Source organism: Phoenix dactylifera, chromosome 12 (assembly GCF_051530095.1).
Source record: "Phoenix dactylifera cultivar Ajwa chromosome 12, Ajwa_hap1_PhDact_Kaust_v1.1, whole genome shotgun sequence".
NCBI lineage: Eukaryota > Viridiplantae > Streptophyta > Magnoliopsida > Arecales > Arecaceae > Phoenix > Phoenix dactylifera.
Window position 1 is genome coordinate 1,815,560 of NC_143201.1, and position 11,462 is coordinate 1,827,021.

An 11,462-nucleotide genomic window follows, 5' to 3' on the forward strand; every position below is an offset into this window, starting at 1 on the left:
AAAAATGGTTATGAAATTTCTGCAGTTAAACATATGTGCTGGAACTCTTCGGGTTGATAAGGATGAACCTCGCATGAAGAGAGCTTTATCAATAATACCTCATCAAAGAACAACCATTTCAACTAATCCTTGTTTATCAGCATGGGCATTTAGATAATTTCCAACACTATGGGCATATTGCTTTGGCAAAAAAGGCCCAGGGACAGTATCATTATATTCTGTGGTTGGGTTTTTAGATGCGAGAGGACTTAAATGGGTACCGGGAGACAGATATTCTAAGCAAGGTTATTATAAAGTTGAGGAAGTAGGGGGAGAGGGGAGGGAAGATGTGGTCAATGGACACTAGACAACCAAATTGCTTGGAGGTTGGTTGGGTTTGGACCAAATAAGATCCCCATCATCATTACCATCTTAAATGTTCCACCATTTGTCCCCCACCTTATCTCCTATCTTGTGAAAAAGTTATGAACCATCCGTTGCATGAGATTTTCATATATCTTACGAAGCAATAGGGTATTTTCAATGCATGAAATTGAACTGCCTCCCACTTCCATAGAAGTGGGGAAAGATATGTAGAATCTTTTGCTTGAGGAACATGGCCTGCAACTATTATATTAGTCACAAAAGAAAAAGAAAAACAGAGAGGGGAGAAGATATTACCAAGGAGGAAAGAATAGATGGATGGTTGGTTGGTATATAGAATTTAAATTAATATATTCCCTGTAGATTACGAAAGATAAGGTGAGTGATGTTTTGTCCGGAAGTTGTTGCACGCAAGTGGGCTCCGCATGGAAAAGGATGGACGGAATGCTTATCCATGGTATGTCTCTGCTTGCTCAGTTTATACTTCCTTTCCTATTCAAGGATTCTCGTGATTGTCCCTAACCATTGCATGGATAAAGATATCCTCCCATGGGTATTCTGTTCTCTTTCCGGCATTCTCCCAGGCATATCTTGGCCACCTTCCTACGATGGTGTGATCTAATCCAGTGGTGGAGATAGGAAGGTGCATGTTGAACCTTTTGCTTTATTTTCTGATTCTCACGAATATATTTACTCTAAAGTGGTATAATAAAATCAAATTTACCTAAAAAAAAGAGACTCCTCTCTTGACTTGATTGTATCAAACACTGGACCTTACAATAATTCTACATACAAGAACGTTCGAACTTGGCATGATCCCACCAGTTGCAAGAAAAGAAAGTTCATAGTCCGGTGCAAACGTGCAAGACGGACTTGTGCTGGCCTACTCTGTATTAAAAGAGATTGCTATTCTTTTGGTGAAGGATAAAGATCGGACTGTGGGTCAAATAGGCTTGAGGACTTAGAAGGCACGGCGGTAAAGGAGAACACATTATTACATTAATGTGCTACGTAACCATGGAACATGTGTTGGAGTCCAAAGTTCACAAGATTGTTTGAAATATATATATATTATAAAACGGATAAGATCGACAGTACGACTGTACGAGGGAGACAAAATGGCAAAGAGACTTGGTAGCATAAATGAACATTGCGTGAAACTATTTAGAAAAGAAGCCAGTGATAGAAGATTACAAGCTGGCAGGCCCAGATAAATTGTGACATAGGATTTATTAGGTGAAGGTGAAACATTTAAAGGGCAAAAAAAAGGGAATGGGGTAAAATTCACAGACCCGTCCATTAGAAGTCCTGCTGAGTCCTCTGGTTTGACATGTTCCACTGGAAGGCATAGGCAGATTGGATCTATATAGCCGGTACTACTATGACTGATAACAATACATCCCGGACAGTGGGAGAAACAATTGATCAATTCCAGTGGTGTCAGGTTATCATGATCGTCCCTGAAGGACCACCTCAAATGCATCCAAATAATTGAGAACCATCCATCTAGGCATCATTTAAATTGAATCTGCCGCAGCATGAACCCTACTCAGTCTCCACTGCAGCAGCAGCCGGAGACCGTCCCCATAACTACGAACTTCATAGGCATATAATTGATGAGAGAAAGGAAGATGGAGTAGTTATTGATTGAACTAGGTCCACCAGCTCAACAGTGGACCAATTAGACTACAAAAGAACACACTTATGCACGGACGAAAAGAAAAGAAAAATTATTGCCTACTCTGTGTCCACCATGTGGCCATGGATGCAGGCAATAATAGTCATTAGTTCTTATGGGCCCTATTTATCAAGTATATATCTTAGCAGACCACCATGGAAACAAGCGACATGCACGGTTATGTTAGTACATATAGTATAGGTAATAATATCCGAAAAAGAAATGGAAGGAAAGAAGAGCCATACAGATGTATCCCTTGGTTGGATTGGTCTACTGCTGAACTGGTGGATTTGGTCCAACCAATAATTTACCAACCCGGCATCGAATCATCTGAATAAGGGTCAATATCAAGAATACTGCAATCCAATAGCATGAGAATTGGCCGCCATGGTGGGTGAGGACACATGAGGGCCAGAAGAGGCTCCACGCTTTCTTCATCCCACCAGCTTCTGAGAAAAAGAGTGGTCACATAGAAAACTACTACAAAGCTGAGGCATAAAATGGCGAGCATCGATTTAGCCAGAAAATCTGGAGCCTTGACTCGTTTGATGGGTGAAGATCTCAATGATCGGAAGGAGAGCTGGAATCTATAATGTAGTTGTAGGTAGTGAGACCCTTCTGGGAGAAGATGGTAGAATTGCTGACCTGATAAGAAACTGGACTCATTTGAGATGCACTAAAACGCCCGATGGTGGCGCTGTTTCATCGGACAGCATCCAGGGTTACACCATCCACCACGGCGTGTGATGAGATGAAACCTGAACAAAAACATTACTTTTGAATCAACTTTTCCGAACGCTGATGAACATTTTTTGAAGGCGTAGGTTGCGGACACTCGGCTACAAGCTGGAACATGCAAGGAAAGAGGATCCGAGGCTGATGAGGTTTACTGCTATTAGTTCACATTTTGGATGATGTATTACATAATTTTTGTTGCAACATGCATAACAAGATTGACAAGCAAACCAAACCAAACCAATCTGATTGCATGGAACAGAAATAAAGGGGATGTTCCACCTAAATTGAGAAGCATAATAACAAAGGCTTATAACTCTGCAATAAGTAATGCTAGGGGCTCTCATTATGTGCGCATGAACAATTTTCTTGCCATGCAGCAAGAGTGAATTAGTGCAACTCACAGGATTTATTGGCAACATGGTTTGGTTAAGCATGGACTTGCCAAACCAGCAGTTGAAGCCTGATGAACTTTTCATGCGCGCATAATAGGAGCCCCGAAGCTTTTTCCTTCTAACTGCAAGCAGAAGAAAATATTGCCATGAGAAAATAAAAGATATGGAAGCCAATATTCTTGAGCAAACAACCACCAAATACTTGAATTTTCCAGATATAACAATACTAGCAGGGAAGCATAAATTTGAGTATCAAAAGAAGATGAATTGGACAAGGCTCACACTTAAACAGGAGCTTGTCAAGGAATGACAAATGCATCATCGCAAAAATAATTACATGAAGGCTACAGACATACAAAAGAACATCTGCAATCTGATATTCATAAAAATTCCTTATGTTGTTGCTTTTCAGCATTAAAACATCCCTCTGCTTCTCAATTCAAGTCTTACCCCGTTTCTTCATAAGACAAACGTCATTTTGACAATGCAGCAGCCTGTGGAAGGTACTATTTAGGATGGTAAAGCTGTATTCTTTGTCATTCCATCAAGATGTGACTCCCGATCAAATTGGCATGGTTATTCTGAAAGTGAATGACAAAGAAGCTAAATCTCACAGTATCTCATCTCCATTTCTTTTGGCATTAATAATTACCTCTTAATTCGGTCCTTTGTGACAAACTCTAAGCACACAATCTAAATACACTCATATCAATTGTTTGCCTAACTTTTCTGCATGTAATCACCATGGAGAGCATACTTGCAAACATGAACTATTGACAAAGAGCAACAATTTATACTATTGAGAAATGCAAATGGGCCATACAGCAGGCCATAGTCAACTCCTCACCATGCATCATATTTTGTGCTAACAAGAATTGAAAGCATTTCTTTTTCTTCCATTTATGCAACAGCTCTTTCTTGCACATAATGAAGCTTTTACAAAAGACCTCATAGATATTCACCTAACTTTTATATTACAGAGCCACTATGGCAAGCATATTTAGAAACAATAATTATCAACAAAGCACAACAAATTCTTCTATTGGAAATGCAAATGGGCCACGTGGTATGACATTGCCAACTCTTAATCATGCATAATATTTTGTCCTGACAACAACAAAAACCATTTCTTTTTTCTTTTTCAGTTGTGCAAATTAGTTCTTTATTACATATGGTGAAGCTATTGCAAGACTTCATAGATAATCACGTGACTTTTCGACACGAAATCACTATGGCAAGCATATTTAGAAACAATAATTATTGAAAAGGAGTGACAATTTGTGCTATTTGGAAACGCAAATGGGCCACATGACAAGTCATCATCAACTCCTCATTATGCATAGTCATTTTTGTTAACAACAATTGCTAACATTTATTCCTTTAATTTTTATCATTTCTGCAACTTAGCTCTTTCTTGCATATACTGAAGCTTTTGCAAAAGATTTCGTAGATAATCTGATAAATAAAACCTTTCAAGTGAACTTTCCCACTCAGGAAAATGCTTTGATCTTTTATCTGTCCTGAACCAACAAAATATGGTGCACCCTTCTAAATCAGACTAACCTACTAAACCTTTCTTATCTTCAGGAACTCCATTTCCCTCAAACAATTAAACTATTCTTCCAACAGAATCTAGGAATTATTTGAGCTGCAAATGAATATTGAGCAGAGCAATATTAAATTTGACTCCCTAGAACCAATTTCAACCAATTGCTTAAAAATACTATCAGGGTCGTTACATACACTAAAGTTTATTTAGATTTTCTAATCTGGACTCCTACCAAATGTTCTAACAATCCTGTCTTCTTAACCATCCTCTTGATGTATCCTAAAAGAAATATCCTTAAAACTCTCAACAAACTCGAAGCCTCTTATCACTGTTGTTGCTGCTGCTGTATCAATCTTTTCCAAAGCAAGTCAACTCATCTTCTCATGCATGCACAGGAGGCTTGGAGCATGCTATAATGTTGCTAATATGCGTCCCACCTCCAGTCTCCAATATCACTTGGCTCAGAGTATTTTAAGCCTCCATGAATCAAACACAATGAACCCTCTAAGACAAATCATCAATTCTAGGGTAATGCAAAAGGTAACATTTGGAAACTCTATGTAAGTTATTCAGAGATCAGACAAAAGATTAGAATTTCTTAAAACCTTGGAATAAAAACTAAGCCCTCCAATTCAGAAAGAAATCAGAACAAACACCGTATAAAAGCCAAAATATTAATAATTACAAAAGAAATTACATATACATGTGCATGTAGATGTTCACAATATGTATGCATATATGTGTATGTAGAGAGAGAGAGAGAGAGAGAGAGAGAGTTGGCATAAGCTTCTTGCAAGTGAGAGAATCCCCTCTTATACTGTTATACACAGGATTTTGAGAAAAATAATTAACACCCTTCGATCCTAGTGTCTCCTCTTCTTTCATCGTCCTCACTCTATCTCTGCACCCCGAGGTGCACCCCCTAGTCGCCACCATTCTCATCTCCCCTCACACCATCCCTCTCCTCGATTCCTCTCATCTCCCTCCCATCCATGGCTCCCTCTCCTATTGTCCCCTCCTTATCTTGTTTCCCTTCCTTCTCCATCACACCAGGAGTTCCCCATTTCTCCACCGGCTCCTCCCCTCATCTAACCTCCAAGCATGTAAAAGAAGAGGAAGTGATGAGAGGAAGAGTGATTGAGATAGTTTGGTCAGGTAACCAGAAAGAGAGAGAAGAAGGTGCATCATTTAAGTATCTAAGATCTAACAGATCCTGCTACCTTTCTCTTTAATCAAAAGGGGAAATTTAGGGAAGATTCCTTCTCTTCTTAATAGAAGCTAGTCCAACTATACAAATGCAAGTATGTACACATGCATATGTCCACAAATGCACATGCATAGATACACATAAACAGGATTTTCAACAGAATTTTCTTTTTATAAAAAAAAAAGCTCCAAATCTCAGTTATAATAACTAATGTAATTTGCAAACAATACATAAGCGATAGCCTGTATGGAGTTTTGTCCCTCTCTCTTCTTCCCTCATGTCTACCTTTTTCTCTTAACCCTCAGTTCCCCTCCTCTTTCAATTTGTCCACCCATCATCTTAATCCTTAATATACAAAAGCATGTTTTATGGCTTATGTTATCCTTCTCATTTACATAACTTGGTAAGCTAGATTTTTTACAATCCTCATCCCATAGTTTGATACAGAAGTAAATGCTTTCAAGATCACAACAGAACCCTTGGATGTCCTTTCTATTCCTTTATCAAGAACGCCAACATAATTTTTTTACATAGTCATGCTTGTGCAGGTGTCCCCCCACCCCCACCCCCACCCCACCTTATGGAACACTTAACTATTTTAAATCACATTGTTTAGTCTTAACTATTTTCAATCACATTGTTTAGTCCCCTATACACCATGGTGTTTTAAGGAAGTTAAAGATTGCTATATTTTTATTGCCTATCCTAAAAGGGTAACATAACAAGCATATGCCTCTATAGATAACTGACCAGATATGTTCAAAATGAAAAGCTTATAAAAGGCCTCTTAACTCATAATATGCCTCTCTCAATAGCATAGACAACCATTTGTCTTGACAAAAATCCGAGAAAGATCCTTCGTCGAAAAAAATCCAAGAAAGATCAGGTGCTTTTAAGTTTGTTGTCTTGGACTCTGCAACTACCTCTTTGAAAATAGTTGGGTTGGGAACGGAATATAGGGCCTCTTTTCCCTTTTTGCAAGGAAAGAGGGGGAGGTTGGGAGCATCCCAGACCAGAGGGCATTCAAAACCTTGGTTCTTAATTCCATTAATATGCTCCTTGTAGTGTGAATAGAAAATGAAAGAAGGTCAAGAGGCCTTCTACCTTCAAAATTTTGGGCAGTGATACGGACAACGGGTGGAGCTAGGGATGTGGTGGGTCTGAGATCAGGCTTCGTCTAAGCATATTTGATTTCTTTTTGTCTGTTTTTTTATTTTTGAATACTAAAGAAAAAAGTAGGCAGAGTAAATCTGCACCAACAGCCATCCACAGGCAAGGCACTAAAAGAAAACCTCTCATTTAGCTCAAGATAGGGAGGCTCTTTGATATGATAGGAACTTTCTGCTTGTCTAAATTCTTAAAATGTCATCCCAACATATGCAGTTGGAATTTTTGAACTCCATAAGTATGATCTACATCTCAATTCAAGTATATTTTGTTTAAGTTACCATGAAGACCTATCAAGAGTGATAAAAAGACTTCGCAAGGAATTTCAGGAATAATCCCTGCAAGGCAGGGCTTTGCTTTTTCTAATTATCGAATTCTAAAGCAAACAGCAATAAGAACAGTGAATCTATGAACAAGTGATATAATTTTGAAAACTATAAAAGGTGCTAAGGTTAACACAGCCTGGGGCTCTGTATTGCTAGGGGGGGTACTAAATATTGTTTTTTAATGCCATGAGCCATGTTTTCCAAATATGAAGTTGAACATGTTGAAATCTATTTCTTTTCACTACAGCAAAATTCTAATACATTTTATTTGCACTGATTTGAAACAAAGCCTACTACAAGCAAGGAGTGTGAATAAAGAGTGTGCAAAAGATTTCAAACAAATAATTTAACGTGCAAAGCGGCAGCCAGATTGTAGCATCACCTTGATCATGAGAAAAGGAGGGCAATTGCAATCACAATCAACAGAAAATATGATAACTACATATGGATATCACATTCAACTTTCATTTCAAAGTCCAACTTATTTAGCTTCTTGTGTATGCATGTACGGCAGCTCCCAATATTCAGAGCAGCTTTCCAATGATGGATGTTTAAGAACAAAAATGGAGGAAATCCTTACAAGCAACAGAATTTAATGAATTCTACATATATCCAAGCAGCATTACACATATTGGCTCTTCCGATCCTAAATGCCTAAAATGAATGATTACAACCTAAGGAAAAAGTATTACATGAAGAGAGGAAAGTAGAAGTCAAAACATGGAATTTAAAGGAGAGGATCATAATTTCTACCAGCAATGTGCCGAGGAACCAATCCCATCATCACCATCTACAGAATTTGCTCTTCCGAAGCTTATGGTCATGCGACTGCTCTCAGCACCAAACAGGCCATGCAGGGAACCGGTTTTTTTCATACTTCAACTGTGGCTAGTCTTTGCATCCCTGCTAATCTATCACAAATCATTTGAAAAAATTTCATGTAAATCCGCCAACGCATGCCACGTCTGCAAGTATCAGCATATGCACAAACACAACCAGTGCCGAGACACCAATTGCCGTGCAATCCATTTCTAAACTTTTGGACTGATGGGCAAACAAATAAAAGCATATCCCTTTTCCTTCAACTTAGCCAATGGAAAAGGCTTTGATCACATTACAACCGAAGCGGAGCAAAATTGGCTGGCCATGACACTGTTAACTTTTCCATTGGAGTGCCTAACCCTAAAGCTTGCAGACTTCCCAGGCTTATGCTGAAAGAGAGATGTGAGCATCTTCTCCAATGTCGGGGCCGTGTACTTGGCATACTTGCTCGCACTCGCATCCTGCTCCACTAGAGGACCATAGTTCTGCATATAGCTGCGATACACGGGAACGATCGCTTGCACCACAAGATGGCAAGTCTTCTCCCTCAAGTCCTTGTCCGATATGACCCAATTTGACTGCCTCTGATACATCTCATCGAATGTCTCATTGAATGCCTTCAACCTCTTCTTCACCAAATCCCGAGCCGTGGCCCTTCCCCCGGAAAACAAAATCAGGCCCTCCCTACTCAACAAAGAGGGGAGCTTTCCCCAGCTCTCCTTCAAGAACATCGCAGCAGAGTACTCTTTGTACTGCTCGTGCTCCCTCAGCCATGCATCCCCTAACAACTCGCCCAGCTTGGTACCTTTCAAGTGCTTGTAGAAATGCCAGTGCGTGTTCATCATGAAGAGGTAGGAGAGGGTCGTGTCCTCGTATCCCTTGGACCAAGTCTCGAAATTTGCCTCCAGGGCCTTGATTATATTGAGAATGGCATCGGTCAGAAGCCTCTCCTGGAACTTCTCCTGCTTCCAACTCCGATGAATGATCAGAACCTGTGTGAGAACCGGGTGGTAGTCCTCGCCGAGAAGCTTGTTGCAATAATCCGTGATGAAGCTCACCAGCCTCGGGACGGCGCCATCCGAGGGCGGCGGAGTCTGCCTCTGTAGCTCCACCTGAACCAGAAGCTCCCAGAAGATGTCGCAGGCTCCATCAATCACCCGCCTGATGAGATCTCTGGTGAGGTTCTGGATCTCGACGCAGGCCTTCCCGCCGAAGAGGCGATTGAAGTCCAGCCTCAGCTTGTTCAAGGAGTTGAAGATGTCCAAAAGCTTGAGGAGCTTGATAGGGTCCTTCTTGGCCTCGGTGACGGTCTTCCCGAAGCGGAGGAAGGCAAGCATGCCGGCCTGGGCGGCGATCTCGGCGAAGCAGGCGGCCCAGACTTCAGGGGGACCGGCGCGTTCGAAGACCTCGCCGCAGAGCTTGTACTCGGCCTCAAAGAGGTGCTTGACGGCGAACTCGAGGTGGCGGCCCCAGCGGTCGATGTAGGGCTCGATGCTCTGGACGTCGTCGAATCCGGCGGAGGTGATCTCGAGGTAGTCGAGATTGAGGGCGCGAAGGCTGGCGCGGACGTTGGAGCCCCGGACGTCGATGTACGCGGCGACGCAGCGGTCGAGGCGGTTGCTCGCGGTCATGCGCTCGAGGATGGCGAGCAGCTTGTGGATGACCGGAACCGGAAGAGGGGAGGGGGCGATAGCGACGCCACCGCCGTCATCGGCGGGGGAGGAGGAGGAGGAGGGCATGGGGAGGGGGGTGCTATGGTCGGCGAGGAGGCGGCGGAACTCGGCCTCGAGCTTGTCGAGGGCGGCGTCGAGGAGGCCGCCGTCGAGGGGGGAGGAGGAGGTCTTGAGGGCTGCGAGGGAGGTTTTCAGAGCAGATAAGAAGCGGGGGTCGGCCACCGAGTGGTCGTCGAGGTAGTCGACGATGTCGTCGAGCCACTGGATGGCGAGGCTGCAGTTGTCGGAGAGGAAGCGGAGGGCCTCCTCGAGGCGCTTGAGGACGGAGAGGTAGCCGGGAAGGTCGGCTTGGGGGTCGGAAAGGAGGGGCAGCTCGAGGCCGTGGACGGCGTCGAACACCTTGAGGACGGCGGCCGCGGGACCGACGGCACGGTCGATGTGGCCGCCGACGGCGGCGAGGGCGTCGCGGTGGGCGCAGATCGGGCGGACGGCGGCCTCGAGTGTGGGGAGGCGCTGCTGGATCTCGTCGAGGCGGGGTCCAGCGCGTGCCAGCGCCGCCGAGAGCGCCTGCGACTTGTCCAGGCTCGCCCGCAGCGACCGCCGGGCAGCCACGAGGCTGGCGATGCCCCCCTCATCCGCCGGATCCGTCGTCATCATCACCCCGAAACCCTTTACAAATCAACCGGGACTTGAGAAGCGGCGCGTGGAACTGGACTCGATTGATACCCTCCGAGTCTAGCCTGGAGAGAGGATGGAGAAGAGAAGGAATGGCATTCTTATTATAACGTTGGAAGAGATTAGGATGATGGGGATTGATGAAGGGGAGTTTGGGGGTTGAGACGCGGTGGACAAACTAATGTTGACCGGATTGGAGATAGGAGGTGTTTTTGTGGTTTACAGGTGCCTTCAGAGGAGGGGTTTTGGTAGGAAAAATAGAAGGGGAGATGGGTTTGTGAGAGGAGAAAGAGGGGAGGAGTTGAACGTTGCACAAAGGAAGGATGGAGATGGGCGGATGGTGGAAAGCTGAAGCTAAGGCTGCTGAGGGAAGGATATATAAATCCACTTATAAAAAAAGTTGAGGGAAAAATGAAAGCTATGGTGGAAAGTGAGAGACAGGAAGGGAGCTTTCTGAGATGATGAGGTTGGTGAGAAGGGGATGGAGAAGGATGGGGGGGTTTATTTTATCTCGTGGGGATGACTCGGAGGTGTCCGGTTCCAGAGGAGCTTGGGCTTTGGTTTTTGTTCGCTTCTTTCGTGGTCCACTGGTCCTGCGGGGCTTTGGTTGTCCGTCGAGTTCGGATGGGGATTTGGCCGCAACGAGGACGGGTTTGGTCGTGCCTTTCTTGTGATTTTTTTTTTTTGTTTAGCTTCTGAAGGAAAAATTATCTTTTAAACCTTTTTTCATTTTAAATTTTTTAATTGAATCTTCCAAATCGTGTCTTAGTGCACCTTTAATCCATCTCCTCAATAGCATCATTTAGAATGTGGTCAATAATACATGCATGAATTACATTATTGGTTACTGCTTTTGGGTGTGATATAATCTA

General features: G+C 43.1%; 1 protein-coding gene across 5 annotated transcripts; it reads right to left on the minus strand.

Moving 5' to 3' along the window:
- Positions 1-1,576: 1,576 nt before the first annotated feature.
- Positions 1,577-11,241, minus strand: LOC103715617 (exocyst complex component EXO70A1-like). 5 transcript variants are annotated; one of them, XM_039129851.3, is made up of 4 exons: positions 8,174-11,239; positions 3,181-3,293; positions 2,687-2,799; positions 1,577-2,490 (listed from the first exon to the last, which is right to left on the minus strand). In XM_039129851.3, the coding sequence occupies exon 1, from the start codon at positions 10,570-10,572 to the stop codon at positions 8,530-8,532; it is 2,043 nt and encodes a 680-aa protein (XP_038985779.3). In that variant the 5' UTR covers positions 10,573-11,239; the 3' UTR covers positions 1,577-2,490; positions 2,687-2,799; positions 3,181-3,293; positions 8,174-8,529. The 5 variants fall into 5 exon arrangements, with proteins under 5 accessions (XP_038985779.3, XP_038985777.3, XP_088564384.2 ...); XM_039129849.3 differs by having other exon boundaries at positions 1,577-2,799; positions 8,174-11,241; XM_088708258.2 differs by lacking the exon at positions 3,181-3,293.
- Positions 11,242-11,462: the final 221 nt, after the last annotated feature.

Coding starts and splice junctions, on each gene's coding strand:
- LOC103715617 (XM_039129849.3), bottom strand. CDS start 10,572: ATGATGACGACGGATCCGGCGGATGAGGGGGGCATCGCCAGCCTCGTG.